This window comes from Caenorhabditis elegans, chromosome V, assembly GCF_000002985.6.
Source record: "Caenorhabditis elegans chromosome V".
In the NCBI taxonomy this organism is placed as follows: domain Eukaryota; kingdom Metazoa; phylum Nematoda; class Chromadorea; order Rhabditida; family Rhabditidae; genus Caenorhabditis; species Caenorhabditis elegans.
Window position 1 is genome coordinate 12,194,397 of NC_003283.11, and position 18,188 is coordinate 12,212,584.

Genomic DNA, 18,188 nt, shown 5'->3' on the forward strand with positions numbered 1-18,188 from the left:
TGTGTTGTCCTCTTCTCTAGATACTTGCAACAGATAAAATAGGCGGAATTTCTCATGGCCACGTGACGCTGTTCAATTTTCATTTTAAAATTTTCTATCTTCTCTGACAGGCGACAACGGCGCAAGGTGACTGTAGGAGATGATGTTGAGATCGGCAGGAGGATCGATAAGACGAGGTAAATATTTATTGATTTTTCAAAAATTTTGCACATTTTGAGTTTGTAAGTATACAATAATTTCCGTATTAATATCAAGATTACAATAATGAGATTTTGAGTGAATGTGCAAGTTTATACAATATATTCTGCTTTCTTGAATTAATCATTTTGCTTGATAATAGCTTATTTTAAAGCCAGTACGAAAAATGTAATGACGAGTCCGATAACTGCGAGAGTTGCGATTGTAGCTCTGGAAATTGAGAAATAATAGTTTTGATTGCACTCATTTTGAACCCATGTGCAGACTGAGAGATTTTAAATTTATTCAGTTTGCAGATAGTATTTCAAAAAAAAAAAACGTGCCAGGTATTTTTATTCTACATTAGGTTCAGAAATTGTATGGCCTATAAAAATACATTTTATAAAAACTTTTGTATATTTTTTGAGCCAGAAAATTGAAATTTTTGAAAAACCAAAAATAAAGTATTTCGATTTATATAACTTTTTAGAACGAATAATTTAAAACCACATTTTGTTAAAGCAGATTTAAAAAATATGAAAAGTTTTTGAAATACAAAAATTTTTTTTGAGTTTTTGGTGTCAAAAACCCCCAATTATTCGTCAAAATACCAACATGCTCAGCTTTATTTTTAAAAATATAGTTCTCCCTTGAAATTTAATCTTTCAGAAAAAAATTTAAATATTAAATAGAAATACCGTAATCCATATATATTTTTTTTTGTTGTTAAATTAGACTTACGCAACGAGACAGGCGAACATGTTCAGTGTACTCTGTGATATTGGCTCGAGTTGACGTCTGAAACAATACGAATTTGTAATTTGCAATGCATAATAGCTTCAATTAAAGCGCAGAGCATTTTCCTACATAATGTTTCAAATTTTTCTTGAAAATTATCAAAAAATAAAAACAGTCATTAGAATCCAGAATTTTGGAGATAAATAACTTTTAATTATTCTATTTAGTTTAAAATTGTGATTTTGAAATATTTACAAGAAACATTTAGAGTTTAAGTAAAATCTAGGAGAAACTTCAAAAATTTCAATCAAAATCAAAAGCTCACCGTCCACTTCCACCTCTTGGCCTTTCCCCATTATTGGCTTCAAAATCCAATTTAACCATCGGTGGCTCATCGTCAAAGTCAAATGATCTTGGTGGAGGGTGATTGTAGTTGTTCATTTTATCAATTACACTAACAGAAACCCTTGACTCGTTTGTAGGGGACACTATGCATTCACGACTTTCCGAAGATACCATCGATCGGTTAGCTCCACCCTTATATTCCTATTTCTCTTTCTTTTGAGTTCTATTTTTTGTTTAGATCAGAGTTAGGCAAGCAGAGACGTCTTTTTACGAACCAAACAACCTAAAAGTAAATATTTCGATTCTTACCAAAAAATGTGTTTTGTGTGTATAGAAGAAGAAACGAGAAATAAAAAGTGAATCTATAGTTCTAGCTGCAACAGTTTGAAAACATTAAAACTCATTCAATCAGAGCACAATGACACTCTTTCCTGCTTATAATATTATCAAATACACTTCTACTGTTGTGAAACAATGTCAACTGAAATTATGACGCGGCACTACGCTAATAAATAGGATTAGACACCCGTATCTGCACACATTATTGTACTTGAAAATGATAACAACTTAATATGAAATAGAGTAGCATTTTGAAGTATTAAAAAAGTAGCAATTCCTTCGAGATTTAAATTTTATCCAAATTATTTTAGGCTTTCACTTTCCAGTTTGATGTGAAGTAGCTTCATTGGGATTTTTAAAAAATATATACTTATAAAAACCTAAAATTTTAAAAATCCAAAATGGCAATATTATAATAAGACAGCCAAAAACAATTAGAATTAAGAAAAAAAAACAAATCAAATAGTTGGTTAAAGTTTTGGCAATTTTTGAAAATCAGACTTTTTTTTAAAATTTAAAGCATTTTGGCATGTTTGGACCAGAGCTGGCTTTTTTTTTGGTATTTTGAAATTTTGGGTTGTGGTTTTTTGACACCGAAAAAATGACAAAAAACATCTGTTTTTGTACTTTTCTGAAGGTTTTTAATTCTTTTCTTTTTGAAAAAAAACAATGTAGTTGAGAAATAACTTAGTAAAGTCAGTGGCACAACAAATAGAATTCATAAAACGAAGCAAATGACCGATCGACCCGTACCGAATCATCCACCCGAGCAGTCAGGTGGCTCCATCTACGGGAGCGGAAAACAAACAATGAAAGAGCGAAGACAAGATTTACTTTTCTCTCTATTTCTCGTACGTTCTCTATTTTCTCTTGTATCCCACGGTACCCCTGTTTGCCAGAGAGAGAAAGTTGACAAAACAATACGAGACGCACTGTCTTCATCTTTGAGCAAAATTGTGCCTGTACTTAACGCATATAAAAGCAATGACAAAACAACGTAGTTACTGTAAGGGAAATCCTGAGAAAAGCAAAATACAAATAATTTTAATTTTATTTAAAATTTAAAAATATTTCACCACAGAATAAGTACCTTCTTCTGATCTATGATCTAGATCTAAAATCCATATAACTTCTAAACATTTCAGCAATAACTCAACGACAAAACCAACATCGATTCTATCGACCCGGTCATGGCGTGTTTGGACACCTGCCTGACCCTCCGAAGCGCGTTTTTGAGAACCAAGGTTTGTTGGTTTGGATGAAAAATAAGACTCTCCTCACTTGTTTACAGGGGGCCTAACACCGGAAAATGCACAACGTGTACATCTGATCAATGCTTTTCGTCGATACGGTTATTTGGAAGCAGACCTCGATCCACTGGGACTTCGAAAGGTTGAAAGGTGAGGTTATAAATTTTTGTTCTACTTGAGTGACAAATGTTCCGATATAACTTTTTATTATTATCATCAGCGAAATTAAAATTTAAAGTTAGATATAAAACTATCTGTTGTCGTCTAGTAGACTCTCTTGTGCTTACGGCGCCATGCTCTGTGGCTGTTGCCTCCGTCGTCACGCGTTGGGCACTTACAGTACTCAGCATCCTTTCCTGGAAGTCCAGATGGTCCACGTGGTCCTTCCTCTCTGAAATTTGAACGTATTGAATGGAAATAAACATGTGAGAATTCATACAACTGATATGGTATAGTGCTTTCTAAATAGACTTACCCATCTGGTCCGGCAGATCCTTGGTATCCTGGAACTCCGACCTCTCCTTCAACACCTGGAGGTCCTTCGAATGCGTCTTTTCCTGCTGGTCCTTCTTCACCATCCGGTCCTTGCTCTCCTGGTTGTCCACGTTGTCCTTGTCTGCCAACTGGTTTCTCTGCATCGTCTCCCTTCATTCCAGAAGCTCCTGGAGCACCATCATCTCCTGGGGCTCCAGTCGGTCCCATCTCTCCAGGCATGCCTGGCTGACCATCTCTTCCTGGATATCCTGGCTGCCCACGAGCTCCACGCATTCCCCGAATTCCTGGAGCTCCCTGCGATCCTTGTGGTCCTGGAAGGCCTTGTGGGCAGGTGAAGCATCCTTGGGATGGTTGTTGCTCAACATCTGGGCAATCTTGTCCATCAAATCCAGGTACTCCATCCACTCCATCTTGTCCATCTGGACCTTGTTCTCCTTCTTCTCCGTCTGGTCCTGTTGGGCAAGTATTCTCCACAGTACACTGGCATCGATCACTTCCACCAGAAACATTTGGTCCAAATGGAAGTCCAGGAACTGGAAGTGGTCCCTTGTCTCCTTGTGGGAATTGTGGTTCTGGAGCATTAGTTCCAGTAGCCCCGTATCCACCATAGGCTTGACGACGGATACGATTCGAAGCAGAACCAGCTCCCAAGTTTATCATGTCACCCCAGATGTCATTGGTGAGCAATTTGAAGCTATCAATTTCATTATCCAGCTCAGTCCAAATAGAACTGACTTGTGAATAAATTGAGGCAGCAGCAAATAAAGAAACTAATAGAGAAGCTCCCGAGAAGATCAGAGCTCCCGATGTGGCCGTAGTGACCGACATTTTAAAAGTTGATAATATGAAAGGTGAATGATTGATTCAGAAGCATCTGCATCGTCTCACTTTTATACACAGTATGTGCGTCGCTCGGAATAAAAATCGTATTGCTTACCGACGCGGCGCTCAATCGCAACAGCCAAATCTTGACCGCCCCTTTTCCCGATGATGGTCATCGAATGGGAAAGAAGAATAGGATGCCGTAAAGTACCAAGCTTTCAGGATGAAATAGCCGGACTCGCATTGTCATTAGGGAGATGAAATTAAGATTCATTCAAGATGTGAGACAACGATTATGAACATAGGTATTATTAGGTGCTTGTTAACGGAGGATGGATGTATGTCCGTGTTGCTTCATCTGATATGAGACAGTTCCGGCAGATCAAAAGTCCAGATAGGGGAATCCGGGATTCTTTTACAACAGTATCAAGCTTCATTCTTTGTCAGTAGTTTGCACCCTGATATTTGTCAACATACGTGAAGAATATATTACGTAGACGCCTAAGGATGAGAATTTTCGTCATATCTTAAATCTAAGGGTCTTGCCACGCTGACAACGAGTTACTGTAACTCGTGTTGATTTATGATCTGTTATTGCTCCAAAATTTTCAAACTAAATGAAAAATTGCCGCCAAAATGTTTTAAACATGAATGTGTTGCAAAAGCAGCCCATACAATTTTATAAGAGTTTCAGTGGCTCATTGTCCGATGTCTTATAGTAAGTTTAATCAAATTCAATTAGAACTGCGAGATATCTTTTCAAGTGTCATATCATCAATCACACTTGAAATCTCCTCTAGGCATCTCTTGATCTTTGTTTAAAAAAACTACAAATAACCTGAATGAGTCACTATATTTGAAACTGTTCATCGTTTCTCTGATAGAAATTGCAACGTAGACGAAACGATAAGGTTAATAGTGATTAGAACACAATCTCCCCCTCTTCTCACCTCATCACGTCTAAATCACACGCAAAGCTTGAGTTTCGGCAAAAAAAGTCTGATAATCCGAGTGTTTCAATTGATCCAGTTTCCTCTTCCTATCCCACGGATGCCCCAATAGCAATGATAAGAAACGGCGTCCTATCACTTTTTTATCCTTTCTCTACACGCGTGAGTGTTTTCTCATCGGCTTTAGGCGACACGATGGCTGTTTCGAATCGCAATAAATTACGGTAATATGCGAATTTGAGTGGTCGAACGATATGTCATAATTCATTCAAGATATAGTCTCCGAATTTCCCGATTGAACTGATGATAATGTTCTTTTTTCCTTATCTCATTTAAAAAAACGCGCAAAAGGCACTGATTTATTGACATACCGTCCAGAAGCACTCTTGTAGAGATATCATATATGATATCACAATCAACTCAAATTGAAGCTAACACTCTAGATGAAGCCCATCTTAAAGTCCATTCTGTTAATTCGATTATGATAACGAGAACTTCAAGAATTTGATGATCAGATATAATTCGATGATGTGGTTCCAAACGAATCACGTACTAAGGTCCGGTACACGCAGAAGCAGAACACATTTGAAGTGTTGATTAAGATCAGTATCGAATTAAACCTAATTTGCAAAAATCCTGCAAAATTGGAATGAGTTACAATATGGATCACATTCTGAATAACTTACTAAATATGTAGGTCTTCAAACAATTGTGTCTTCACTACAATCTTCTTGAGAAATATTTCAAAAATACTGTGCATTTTTTAAAACTTTTTTTAGAAACTTACATTCGAGAAAATAAAAACTGACATCATTAGACTTATCAACCGGAAATCATAATTTGTCTCGAACAAATACAAAAAACTCGTCAGGAACCAATCTAGACCACCTTGCTTTTCTTTGATTTTTGTCGGTTCTTTTCATTTTTCTACCACCACCCATTGAGGTCCATAAATCTACTGTGAATATCTTTTGAACAATGCCGACGCCATCATGAAAAATCATAGCCGTTCCCTCCGATTTCTGATGCGCCGTTGGCGGTGGAATGTGGAATATCTTTAGGACTTAGCCACGCCGCGCGGTTTTTTACGGGATTTTGGATGCTGTGGGAGAGGGACATTAAATTAGAAAAGAGAGAAAGTTCGATAGATGTTATCAGCTTAAATGAAATTTGAACACTTAAACATGTCTATACCACGTAATGTCTATGTAGGTAAATTGTCAAATTTATAATATATCTCGCATCTCTCCAAATTAACTGTTCGAAATTGAAAAATATGAAAATAATTTCCATTTTCATGTAATTAAATTATTCCAGCGTAGCTGAGTTGGATCCAGCGATCTATGGATTATCACTAGATGAAAATGTGAAAGGCAACTTCTCACTTCATGACTTAGCCGAGCAGCTTCGCCATATATACTGTGGACCGACAGCCATCGAGTTCATGCATATTAATGCAAGACAATGATCATTTTAGAAAGATTTTTTCAACAGTTTCTCGTATTTTCAGAATTGGGAAGAACGACAATGGATATCTCAAAATTTTGAAAACTGCATTGCTGAAGAACTTAGAAAAGAGGAGCTCCTACGAATCGGAGATCTTATGTTAAAATGTGAAAACTTTGATAAATTCCTCTCAACGAAATTTCCAACGCTGAAAAGATATGGAGCAGAAGGAGCAGAGTCGATGTTCGCATTTTTCTCCGAACTTTTCGAAGGAGCTGCTGAAAAGCAAGTAGAAGAGATTATTATTGGTATTGCTCATCGTGGACGCCTCAACTTGCTTACCCAATTAATGGACTTCCCACCTGTTCATATGTTTAGAAAAATCAAAGGACGTGCTGAGTTCCCAGAATCAGCGGATGCTGCTGGAGATGTACTGTCTCATCTTGTTTCATCGTTCGATTATAAAGGATCCGAAGGAAATGTTCATGTGACGATGCTTCCAAATCCATCTCATCTAGAAGCAGTGAATCCTGTCGCAATGGGAAAAGCTAGAGCTCGTGCATGGTCAATGAATAAGGGAGACTACTCACCAGATGAAAGATCAGCCCGAGCTGGTGACAGTGTTCTGAATGTTCTTGTTCACGGAGATGGTGCATTTACTGGTCAAGGTGTTGTTTGGGAGTCGATTGCATTGAGTCAAGCTCCACATTTCCGACTTGGTGGAACTGTTCATCTTGTCACAAATAATCAGATTGCATTCACTGCTGAATCAAGTGTTGGAAGATCAAGTACCCATTGCACAGATATAGCTAAAGCTTTTGAGTATCCAGTTATTCATGTAAATGGAGATCATCCCGAAGAAGTTGTCAAGGCAACACGATTGGCTCTGGCTTATCGTGAACGATTCCGAAAAGACGTATTCATTAATTTAGTTTGTTTCCGTAGATGGGGACATAACGAACTTGATGATCCAACTTTCACATCGCCAGTTATGTACAAAGAAGTTGAAGCAAGAGAATCTGTTCCAAGACTTTTCCTAGATCGCCTAGTTGAAGAAGGATTTACAACAGAGGAAGCAGTCAAGGAACAATTACAAAAACACACTGAACAATTGAATAATGAGCTTAAAAAAGTGGATAGTACTGTTCCGATGTAAGTTGTTTAAAATAAAAAAATTTTGTAACAACCCATTTCATTTTTTTCAGCGATATCAGTCACCGTGGACGTTGGGAAGGGTTTAAGCAAGCACCAAAAGCAATTGAATCGTGGGATACTGGAGTTGCAACTGATCTACTTCGCTTTATTGGAGCTGGAAGTGTAAAAGTACCTGAAGATTTTGATACTCATAAACATCTATACAAAATGCATATTGATTCAAGAATGCAGAAAATGCAAACTGGAGAAGGAATTGATTGGGCCACTGCCGAAGCCATGGCATTTGGAAGTATTCTGTTAGAAGGAAATGACGTCAGAATCAGTGGACAAGACGTTGGACGTGGAACTTTTTGTCATAGACATGCAATGATGGTTGATCAATCAACAGATCATATTCATATTCCACTTAATGAATTAGTTGAAGAACAGAAAAATCAACTGGAAGTAGCTAATAATTTGCTCTCGGAAGAAGCGATCCTTGGGTTCGAATGGGGATTCTCATCCGAAAATCCGAGGCGTTTATGTATTTGGGAAGCACAGTTCGGAGACTTTTTCAACGGAGCTCAAATCATCATCGACACATTTTTGGCTTCAGCTGAAAGCAAATGGCTCACTTCATCCGGATTGACAATGCTCTTACCACACGGTTTTGATGGAGCTGGACCAGAACACAGCAGTTGCAGAATGGAGCGATTCTTACAATTGTGTGATTCACGCGAAGATCAGACACCTGTAGATGGTGAGAATGTGAATATGAGAGTTGCTAATCCAACAACAAGTGCTCAATATTTCCATTTGTTGAGAAGACAGGTTGGTGATCATAAATATATCATTTTGACATATCTCAATAACGACATAATGTTTTGCTACAAAATTTTTCAATTGAAAATTTTTGGATTTTTAAATTTTTGACTTTCTGGAAAATCGAAACATCAAAAAATGTTCAGAAAATTAACAATAAATTTTTTTAAAATTAAAATTTGTTTATGTCGACGAATAAAAAACCTGAGAAAACTTACAAACTGCTTCAGCTGTTTTTCGAAAAATGTAACTTTTCAAAACATCGGAATAACAAACAAATTCTCGATTTTTCAAAAATCTAAATATTGTATCTGACTCTTTTTACTGTCTCTCATTACTCTTTTGAAAATGTTGTGTATTTAATTAAAATGATCAATTATCCAATTAGTCCTGTCCAATTACCAATTTGTCATAAACTAATCAATTCAAACCACTATTTCCACATTTGCAGGTCGTTCCCAACTACCGAAAACCTCTGATCGTAGTCGGCCCAAAGATATTGCTACGTCATCCGAAGGTCAGTTTGCCACCAACTTTTTGTGGGGGAAAGTTTTACACAATACCCATAAAAAGTTACACCGTTTTCCTCTAATCGTCTTTAATCTTTATTTCACCGCTTTTCTTCTACAGGCCGCCTCCACAATTAACGAGTTCGGACCAGGAACCACTTATCAAAATGTGATCTCGGAAGAGCATGCAACATCATCTCAAAAAATTAAGAAAGTGATATTTGTATCTGGAAAACATTGGATTAACGTAGAAAAGGCTCGTGATGAGAGAGGACTCAAGGATTCTGTTGCAATTGTACGAGTTGAAATGTTATGTCCATTCCCTGTTGTAGATTTGCAAGCTGTTCTCAAAAAATATCCTGGAGCACAAGGTGAGAACCGTCATTAAAAAATATAACTTTACAATAAGAATTTTCCTATTTTTTTCATACCTCCTTGTTAGGAAATACAGAAAACATTACCCTGACGCACGATTTTAGGGTCACTCGGTCTTGACACGTTTATTTTTTTTGTAATACAAACAGGTGTGCGCCTTTAAAGAGTACTGTGATTTCGAATTCTCGTTGCTGTGGATTTTTCATACGATTTTTCATGTTTTTATCACGGAAGTTTTCAACAAACACATGTATTTTTTAGCGAAAAGCTATGAAAAATCGATGAAAATTAAACTTGAACAAAAATTGAAATTACAGTACCCCTTAAAAGCGCACCGTTCGTGTTATATAAAAAGTCGTGTCAAGACCGGCTACCGTACTCTTTAGTGCAACTTTTTGCATCTGGTTAACAATAATTCCTTCCAAAATCCAAACCAGCTGCTTTTTTCGACAAATAGTCACTTCCATTCCTTTGATTTCACCTTGAAGTGATTGATGTACTCAATGTTTTGCGACCCAAAAAGTTCGCTCACTGTTCGTTGTCTGCAGAGTTTTTTTTCAAGTGCATCGACAAGATCAGACAGCGAAAAAAGGCCGATTTGAATAATGACTCTTCCTGCTTCGCCGCTTTCGACACTACTCTGTTGAGAACTTAGTCGTTAAATTGAAGGAGAAGATTAGTGAGGATAAGCCCAGTACTTTTTGACTGGGTGGTCTAGATTTTATCTAGGACTACGTAAATGCTGTTTAGTGAATAATTTGATTAGCTCCATTTTTGGGTGTGCTGATTTTTTCAGCTAGCTGTTCTAAAATGGATGTGTTTTCTGAATCTAGTGGAACTGTTAGAAGAGCAACTGTAAGATAAAGAAAATCTTTTTAAGTTGCGAAGTAATATATATTAATTAGAATTCCAAAATGTTTCAATGGTTAATCCATCTTACATAACAAGAAATCACCCATTTACTTGTATCACCACGAAGTGACCGCTCACTTTGTATTCCTATATTTCCCTCTTTTCAACTGTCACTTTTCGGGAGTGAAATATGGGAAAGCAAAATGGCACGGGAGGTCTATTCGCACCAAGTGAACGAACATTTAGAGATTTATAGTCGTTGGCAAAGTGACCAGTGAAAGGGAAAATGAGAGACTTGTTGAGTCAAAATGAAATATATTATTTTGCAGACTTCGTGTGGTCACAAGAAGAGCCAAGAAATGCCGGAGCGTGGTCGTTTGTCAGACCAAGATTCGAGAATGCGTTAGGTGTACGGGTAAGTCAAATTCACAGAGTACTGTAGTACGGCGTATACTTCATTATTCAGCTCAAATTTGCCGGACGTCCCGAACTTGCATGGACCGCTACAGCAATCGGCGAACATCACACCAAAGAAGCCGAGGAGGTGATTAATCAAACGTTTGCATAAGTCTCCAGAAGAAGTCTCTCTTCCACTTTCCTCCCACCACTCTTCCATTTTTTGTTCTATTCCCTCCCATCCGCCCCAGTCTAGTAGTTTTGTGCTTGTCCATTTATTCTTTTCTAGTAGATTAGTTGTCATTTCATACAATGGTTTTGCTCAATTTTCATGTGCATGTTCTCTTTCATTTGTGATGTTTTGTTTTTCTTGATTCATAATCATTTGGCTTGAAGTATATAAATATTTTCATGTTTCAAAATTTTTCAATAAAGACAATGAGTAAATAAGAAAATATCGTTGCATTGTGTGCCGAAAAGAAGCACGAATATGATAATTCAATTATCATGAGCCACGGCGTCTCGTCGTTGGTCAAGACACTATTAGATCTTGTTAACCTCCATCTTTTCTTACAACTAGTAACATGTAGTTGTAGTTTTGGAAACATTCCACATTGAAATTTTTAAGACAAACGGCGGAAAAAAGTCAGATTCTGTAATTTCAATTTTCAAATAAATAATTTTAAATTATTGCCCATTCGTTAAAAGTTATGGTTTTCATGAAAATCTAAGGCACCCGGTCTCGACACGACTGAATTTTTTTCAATAAACTTTTGGTTAAAGAGCGTGCGCCTTGTAACTACTCTTGTATATACTCTTACTGTAGTGTCTCACACGTTTTATCGCAAACTTTTTTGGTTGCTGAAAGCATTTTATTATTGTTCCTCCTTTCCTTTGGTCGTGTCGAGACCTGAAACACTTTTTCTTAGAAAAAGGGAAATTTTCGAGAATTAGGAAATATCTACCCTCGACCAAACATTTTTGAATTAGTCTATTATTAAATTTACTATCCATCAATAACACACACTTACCTAATCTTAAAATACGAACTAACTTTATTATTGCGACCCTCTTAACGCCCGCTCTTCAGAATGTTCTTCAACTGTCCTTGTTATTCGACACAGAAAACATCTGCGAACACACGTTGATGAATAGTATACACTATTGGGATACGCAGGCAAAAACACATTCCTGTGCGTGAACGGTAACTGAGATGATGGTGGAGCCCCTTAATAAAATGCTTGCACAGCTGTTCAGGTCATAATAATCTTTAATATCATTCACATCATTAACCAATTTTCTTCAAGTCTCTCCTCTTCCGTTACCTTTCTGTTTACCGGTCTCATCTAGCCTAATTGAAGTCGTTAACGCTATTGAGATCATCCGATCCGATGTGATTTTATGGCTATCAACGTCCTCTACACTTTTACCAGAATCTTTTATTTTATGGTTGTTCCATTCTTCAATCCTCGTGCGCCGTCATTACGAGTTGTTTAAACACTTTTTTCCCGTTTTGTCTCAGGTGGGTTGAAAAAAGAGGAAAAGGGGCGTGGTTTAATTGTTTCGGAAGGCTTCATTTGGCGCCACATGTCTCGGTATCCTTGTAAGTTACCGATTGTTGGCAAGAGGACAGATGTTCCTTCGGATTCTGTTCCAAAGGGAATTAACGACTTACGAGTTTAGCTTAGTTTTTTTTTAAGTCTTAGTTTTTGACAAACTTGCTCCATTTTCAAAAAACCTTTCTTACTAACTTCTTATTAATTTGACATTTAGAAATTTCATTGAATTTTTATTTTTTTTTTGGACTGAACACCAGTTGTCGAATACCAGTACCACCTGCCTACGAACATTGATTTTGGAAATTATTATCTATTTGAAAACTCAGATCTCCAGAAATTGCGGTAAAACTTACAATGTGACACCTAGATCAACTTGAAGGGAGCATTTCTACCATATTGTTTTCAAAAACCCTCCACAGACGGACGGGGCGAGGCCCGAGAGAGGATATTCGTCCTGCCCAGACGTAAAACGTGCCGTTTCAAACTACGTAGCGGTCCGCAAATACCGCTATATTGAGCTCAACCTCAACTCTCAACTCAACTCAACCAAATTTTTGACTGAATATTTCAAAAAAAATCGACAAAATATTGGATGCTTCGACTTGCAGTAGTTGATATTTTACCGCATTTTAAAATTATTAGACAACTTCCAATTTTCTGTACTATGCTTTTTTCTGTACATTACTCATAATTCAACCTATTATTTACTCTGGTGCCAAATCCAATTTCCTGTTTTCTCTGTGCTTTTTCAATGAAATCATGGTCCAAGCTTCATCTAATCCGATTCTTCACCAAACGATTTCTTTTGCTCCTTTCGGGGGTGTCACATTAAAATAATGAGCAAAAAGAGAAGAACTGGAGAGGTTGTGAAGTGCTCCGCAATTTCCTGAATCCAAGACCCAAGCATTCAATTTCCCACCCATCTATTTACAAAACAGACCGCCCATCGTTGCGTTTTTCGGACCGCCCGTAATTACTCACCCCCGCATCTATACGGTTACGTGATGATCCTTTAATGACAGTAGTCTGCGTGATTACTTTCTCTTTTTCAATTCTCGTTTGGATTAGGTTAGGTAAGATATCTATTTGAAATATATGTAGAAGCCTGATGACGTGGCAATATATTATAGGTTTTTGATTTACGGTAGTAATGAGGTACCTCTAGGAAAAGAGAGAAGGGAAGAAGCAGGCTGCCAACATATGTTGAATTCTCTACACTGATTCATAATGCATATAACATAATTCTGGCGACAATTTGATGTGACAGCCAGCTTCTTCATTATCTCATTATTATTATTCTAGGTTTCACTCTCTGGGTTTATTTAGTATATAAACTGCTTTTCATATTAAAATGGAAGAAAATTTATTAAATTTTGGATTTCTATGAATTTTTTTAAAAAATTTACTAGGACTACTACATGATAATCAAAACTTTTTTTTTGATATCTTCCTTACAATCGAATTTGATTTTCATAAATTTTTGACTCATTATCAGTACTCGTTTCTGATATCTCAAATTGCTAATTCACAATCAGGAAAATTTCCATAACAATGCGCTTGCACATGTGCATCTATTCTCCTTTTTTCCTTCTCCTTACATATCCATTCTATTGTATTCATTTCTGTAGTCAGTACTCTGTGCATTCCCTGGGTGTCTCAAATTTCTACAATCTATAATCCGATTAACATATGAGTGTATATTCATGCATTAGTGCCACTGAAATTGATGCAACACGCAATCCAAACGAACTGTACTTATCATTCAGTGTATGTTTTTTGATGGCTTATCTTTTGATTTTTGATTGGAATTAACTAACTGCAGTAATTAACTAGAGTTTTTAAAATCAAAATGTTATTAAATCTAAAAATGTTGTACATATAACTTTCCATATGACTTATACAAAAAAATTCCAAAAACATCCTGAACATTTTATATTTAAAAATTTTATTCAAGAGCTAAAAATGATTCGAATCATACTTTTTGCAAAGATACAAAAACATGTTACGTGCCCACGTACTCAGTAATCCAAATAATTTTCCACTGTTTTCATGCCTTTTATAGGATACTTCTATATAACAATTTTTGGAAACTCTACCATGAAAACCGTTTTCTCTTGCCTAACATAATCTAGTTTTTGTTGTCTAATCTTCTTATCAAACGGAGGTTATCAGTTGCAGCCAGGTGTCAATTAAATAGGATTTATTTGATATCAAATTGATTTTTAAGCTTAACCCTCACAAACAAAACGTGGAACTTTTTTCAATTCACTTCACACCTAGAACCATCAATCAATCATTGGCAAATTTCGTACACTTGTTGTCTCATAGTCTTTCTTTTCCGATTTCCTCTCATCATTTTCTGCAAGAAAACTAAAGTCTTCGCAACACTCTCGACACCTGTTCCCGCACAAGTACCCACAAGGTGGAGCATCCAATTATTGTTTTTTTTCTGATTTTTATTATTTTGAACTTTGAATTTTCAATTGACAAGTGGAATCAGTAAATCCCAATCTTTGATAAAATAACACCACGTGTGTTGGCTCTTGATAATTGTGGAATCATTCTTTCAGGAGGGATGAGATTCGACTTCTTTTTACAATAAGATATAAATCAAGACTGGGAGGAGAAGCATGGGTGGGAGGCTGGCAAAATGAATGGAAAACCGAAAAAAAGAGACTTCTCACTTTCTATTTCATCTGTTTAATTTCATTTTGATATCTGTAGGCGTTCTTTTTAATTAGTGAAAAGGTTTTGTATTCCTAGCAAGTTCTCACTTCAGAATTTACAGAAAATGACAATTTAAAATTTTTTGTACTCAACTTTATATACTTATGAACATAAATTCACCAAGTTTCTCACCCCAAAAAATATAACCCTTATAATTTCAAATTTAATTAATATTCATTTGTACACGTGTTTTCACACTATTTGACTACTGTTAGCTCATTGTCATTCTCTTTTCAAAATTTATTCACCTGTACATCAACTAGTATTTGCACTTCCTCCTGGCTTCTTTCGTCATACCGCTCTCCAATTTATTCATCTTCCCGCCGTTCAAAACCTTTTTCGCGTTGACGATGATTTGTGATGAACTGTTTTTTTCTCACCTTTTCTTCAGATGCCATTCTCGGTTTCACACAAATTTTCGTTTTCTTGGCGTCCCTGAAGATCATAATCTCATCCCTTTTTTGTGTGACCACCATGAGCGGGTTGAGGTATCGAATACTAATTAACAGGAAAATGGAAAATAGAGAACTGGCCAGTTTTTCAAAGTTTTTGTTCGCAAGTTATCCGTCAAATTACTATTGGCTTTATATCCTGACATTTTTGAGTTCTGAATTGTTTATTAATACTCAGTTTTCTATTGCTCAAAAGTTTTAGAAAGCATTGCAAATATTTTTCTAGAGCGGCAATGCATAAACCCTGAAAAGTTTCAAATTTAGTATATTACCAAAAGGGAATCATTCCAATGGACGAGCTCCTCACACTATAACTCAATTTTGTTGCCTCACTGCGTTGGTTCGTTTTGAATTCTTGAGTTCCAAATTTAGAGTTCACTATTGAGAAATGTGATTAACCACCACATGGATCATCATCATCATGGTGGTTTCCATCTTTTCCTTATTAGCCACAATCATGCATTGAAACCCAAAACTAACATTATTGTTTCTGTTTGATTATAGACTATTCGCCTTTTCTTCTCTGAATTGACATAAAATTCATCATTTTTAGATCCAAGATTTGCAAGCTCTAATTGTCTAATTCGTTATCTAATTTGTTACTACCCATAAAAATTTTCTGACTACAATCGAATCATTTGATAAGAATCTTAACTGCTGGATCCTTATGCTGCTCAGAATCTCGAAATTACTTGGCACATTAATGCGCCCTCTTAATTTCTATGTCTCTCGATTTCTCGAACTCTTCTCGTAGACTGCGTGACAGTCAATTGGCACATATGTCATGAAATATAGTGATTTTTGACGACGAGAGGAGGGTGGCCACGGGAGGATGCAGGATTAGATGGCTCAGTGTCAAATTACTACATTCAAACCGAAGAGGAAGTCCGAACAAGAGATTAGATGTTTTCAAATATTACTTCGATGTTCACTCTCTATTATTAGAGCACTCTGCGATGTTTTAGACCGTTTTGAAACTGGTATTGCGAAAACTTTCGAAATTGCTCTAAAAGGGCAACTTTCATAATGGAATCTTTTTTTTTAAATTCAAATTTTTGGAAAAAAAACCTAAAGTAAAAAATTATCAAAATTTGAATGAAGTGTAGTAATTGAACAGAAGTTTTAGTTTTCCTTCAAAATTGTTGAACCTCATGAATTTTTTAGATGCCTCATTATGACCGTACATTTTGAATGTTTTAGAGCAATACGACAATTGTCTGAATCTATAATTTTGTTTCCGCAGGTGTTTTGTATTTCTATAACCTATATTTTTAGAGGAACATAATTGCTCATAGAGTTACCCTTTACAATTAGGAAGCACTATAGTATTTGGACCTTCCAATCCTTTTTGCTCATTTCCCTAATCAAGTCTTCGCCCTCCTTCTTCCTCCTCCCACCCATTTTGTGTCCACTCGTTCTTTACTCAAACATTTGTACAATTCCTCCTTTCCCGGGGCAGCTGATTGCGCCATAGTTGTCCTCTCAGTTGTCCCGTGGACACGTCCCACGTCCCGTTTCTCACTCTATTGCATTAAGGGACCATTGGAATTGGGCCAAAAGACATATGTGTCTATCTCTCTTTCTTCAAGACTCCACCCTTCTAAAGAAGATGTGGATAGAAAGAAGAAAAGGAAACCAACTCTTTCTATACATTTTACTCATCTTTTCTATTTTCTTTTCTTTCATGTGTTGCGTAAAGATGAACGGAGACTCCGCCCACTTTTTTCGGTTTTCTTATTTTTAGTGTTGTTGTTGTTTTTGTTGTGTCACTCTTGATATGTGGCTTGTACCTACAGTCTTGTAAGTTATAATCTCAAACTTTGACCTTAAAACTCCAAAAAGTTTCAAAGATTCTACCAGTGACCGGATGTTTGAAAAAAGAAGGAAATGTGCTCAACAGATGTGATCACTTCCTTTGGATTCTCCAGATGACTGAATTTTGTATTTTCTTATGTTTCCATTAGATTTAATTTTTAAAAAATGTATACCTGTTTAGTTTCCCGAACCACGAGAAATAATGCAAAATGATTTTTTCATCTATAAGAGCTCTTGTTTTCCTAGTTTCTGGTCATTTGTTTTAACGGTTTTTTTGCCTGACATGATAGATAAAATTTCATAGTTGTTTATTTGTTTGAAAATATCAATTTTCGCAATGAATAATCTAAAAATTAGTATCTCCTGGAGTATACTTACAGTAATCACTATTTTTCTATGATACCCGTTCCTCACCTGATACATCCAACTGTAGTTTCTGTGTTTTACTCTTTTATTAAATTTTGTTTCAAAAAAATGTGTTGCACTATTTTTCTATTCTTTCCCCTGTTTCACGCCCATCACTCGTCTCAAAAATCTTTTCACTACTTTTCTTCTCAACTCAATTCATTCCTAGGGGAGGTCAAATTACCACTATTCTTTCTTCTCACTTTCAATTTCGATTTGCTTTCTTTTCAGAAAATTACTGATATTTTTGAAAAAAAAATTATGATTATTAGTTTTAGTCTTTTTTAGTTGACAGTTTTTGATAGAATTTTTCATGTTATACATTTCTGTTTTTCGATACCAAAAATGTTTACCTAAACTGTCTAGACTTTTGAATTGGGAAATGTGCAATTCACAGATCGACAATAATTCTTTTATAAATACCAGGCGGTTTGTTCACGTGGTACTTTAATGACTTTTGGAACTTGACCCCGTCCAGGGACATAAAACCAAAACTATATTTAAATATCCAAAAGGCAAGACCTTATAATATTCACTCTACCCATTTGCTTTAATTCAAAAAAAAAAGTTCCCACAATGA

The 18,188-nt window shown here is 36.1% G+C and overlaps 3 protein-coding genes and 11 non-coding genes across 15 annotated transcripts; 7 read left to right on the top strand and 7 right to left on the bottom strand.

Annotated features, from left to right (window-relative positions):
* Positions 1 to 110: 110 nt before the first annotated feature.
* On the top strand, positions 111 to 11,098 carry ogdh-2 (the record flags this gene model as incomplete). 2 transcript variants are annotated; one of them, NM_001269481.4, is made up of 10 exons in its annotated part: positions 111 to 176; positions 2,745 to 2,843; positions 2,891 to 2,999; positions 6,434 to 6,572; positions 6,627 to 7,714; positions 7,768 to 8,527; positions 8,970 to 9,035; positions 9,149 to 9,398; positions 10,584 to 10,669; positions 10,721 to 11,098. In NM_001269481.4, 10 exons carry the CDS (start codon positions 140 to 142, stop codon positions 10,820 to 10,822), a joined length of 2,736 nt encoding a protein of 911 aa, NP_001256410.1. The 2 variants fall into 2 exon arrangements, with proteins under 2 accessions (NP_001256410.1, NP_001256411.1); NM_001269482.3 differs by lacking the exons at positions 111 to 176; positions 2,745 to 2,843; positions 2,891 to 2,999 and having other exon boundaries at positions 6,561 to 6,572; positions 10,721 to 10,822.
* Positions 169 to 1,549, bottom strand: ZK836.3 (uncharacterized protein). The gene is made up of 3 exons (NM_001029149.3): positions 1,241 to 1,549; positions 919 to 975; positions 169 to 408 (listed from the first exon to the last, which is right to left on the bottom strand). The coding sequence occupies exons 1-3, from the start codon at positions 1,432 to 1,434 to the stop codon at positions 342 to 344; spliced, it is 318 nt and encodes a 105-aa protein (NP_001024320.1). The 5' UTR covers positions 1,435 to 1,549; the 3' UTR covers positions 169 to 341.
* On the bottom strand, positions 3,041 to 4,189 carry lon-3 (Cuticle collagen lon-3). The gene is made up of 2 exons (NM_073660.7): positions 3,325 to 4,189; positions 3,041 to 3,240 (listed from the first exon to the last, which is right to left on the bottom strand). Exons 1-2 carry the CDS (start codon positions 4,170 to 4,172, stop codon positions 3,114 to 3,116), a joined length of 975 nt encoding a protein of 324 aa, NP_506061.1. The 5' UTR covers positions 4,173 to 4,189; the 3' UTR covers positions 3,041 to 3,113.
* A 1,930-nt stretch (positions 11,099 to 13,028) lies between the features above and the next one.
* On the top strand, positions 13,029 to 13,142 carry ZK836.16. Its single transcript, NR_069691.1, has one exon. It is a non-coding gene; the product is annotated as an Unclassified non-coding RNA ZK836.16 (non-coding RNA).
* A 215-nt stretch (positions 13,143 to 13,357) lies between these two features.
* On the top strand, positions 13,358 to 13,490 carry ZK836.13. Its single transcript, NR_069692.1, has one exon. It is a non-coding gene; the product is annotated as an Unclassified non-coding RNA ZK836.13 (non-coding RNA).
* On the bottom strand, positions 13,358 to 13,490 carry ZK836.7. Its single transcript, NR_069693.1, has one exon. It is a non-coding gene; the product is annotated as an Unclassified non-coding RNA ZK836.7 (non-coding RNA).
* Positions 13,491 to 15,741: 2,251 nt separating this feature from the next.
* Positions 15,742 to 15,910, top strand: ZK836.15. Its single transcript, NR_069694.1, has one exon. It is a non-coding gene; the product is annotated as an Unclassified non-coding RNA ZK836.15 (non-coding RNA).
* On the bottom strand, positions 15,866 to 16,003 carry ZK836.10. Its single transcript, NR_069695.1, has one exon. It is a non-coding gene; the product is annotated as an Unclassified non-coding RNA ZK836.10 (non-coding RNA).
* A 118-nt stretch (positions 16,004 to 16,121) lies between these two features.
* On the top strand, positions 16,122 to 16,266 carry ZK836.9. Its single transcript, NR_069696.1, has one exon. It is a non-coding gene; the product is annotated as an Unclassified non-coding RNA ZK836.9 (non-coding RNA).
* Positions 16,146 to 16,286, bottom strand: ZK836.5. The gene has a single exon (NR_069697.1). It is a non-coding gene; the product is annotated as an Unclassified non-coding RNA ZK836.5 (non-coding RNA).
* Positions 16,287 to 16,481: 195 nt separating this feature from the next.
* ZK836.11 lies at positions 16,482 to 16,622 on the top strand. The gene has a single exon (NR_069698.1). It is a non-coding gene; the product is annotated as an Unclassified non-coding RNA ZK836.11 (non-coding RNA).
* Positions 16,623 to 16,689: 67 nt separating this feature from the next.
* Positions 16,690 to 16,834, top strand: ZK836.17. The gene has a single exon (NR_069699.1). It is a non-coding gene; the product is annotated as an Unclassified non-coding RNA ZK836.17 (non-coding RNA).
* An 80-nt stretch (positions 16,835 to 16,914) lies between these two features.
* ZK836.6 lies at positions 16,915 to 17,049 on the bottom strand. The gene has a single exon (NR_069700.1). It is a non-coding gene; the product is annotated as an Unclassified non-coding RNA ZK836.6 (non-coding RNA).
* Positions 17,050 to 17,668: 619 nt separating this feature from the next.
* Positions 17,669 to 17,795, bottom strand: ZK836.19. Its single transcript, NR_069701.1, has one exon. It is a non-coding gene; the product is annotated as an Unclassified non-coding RNA ZK836.19 (non-coding RNA).
* Positions 17,796 to 18,188: the final 393 nt, after the last annotated feature.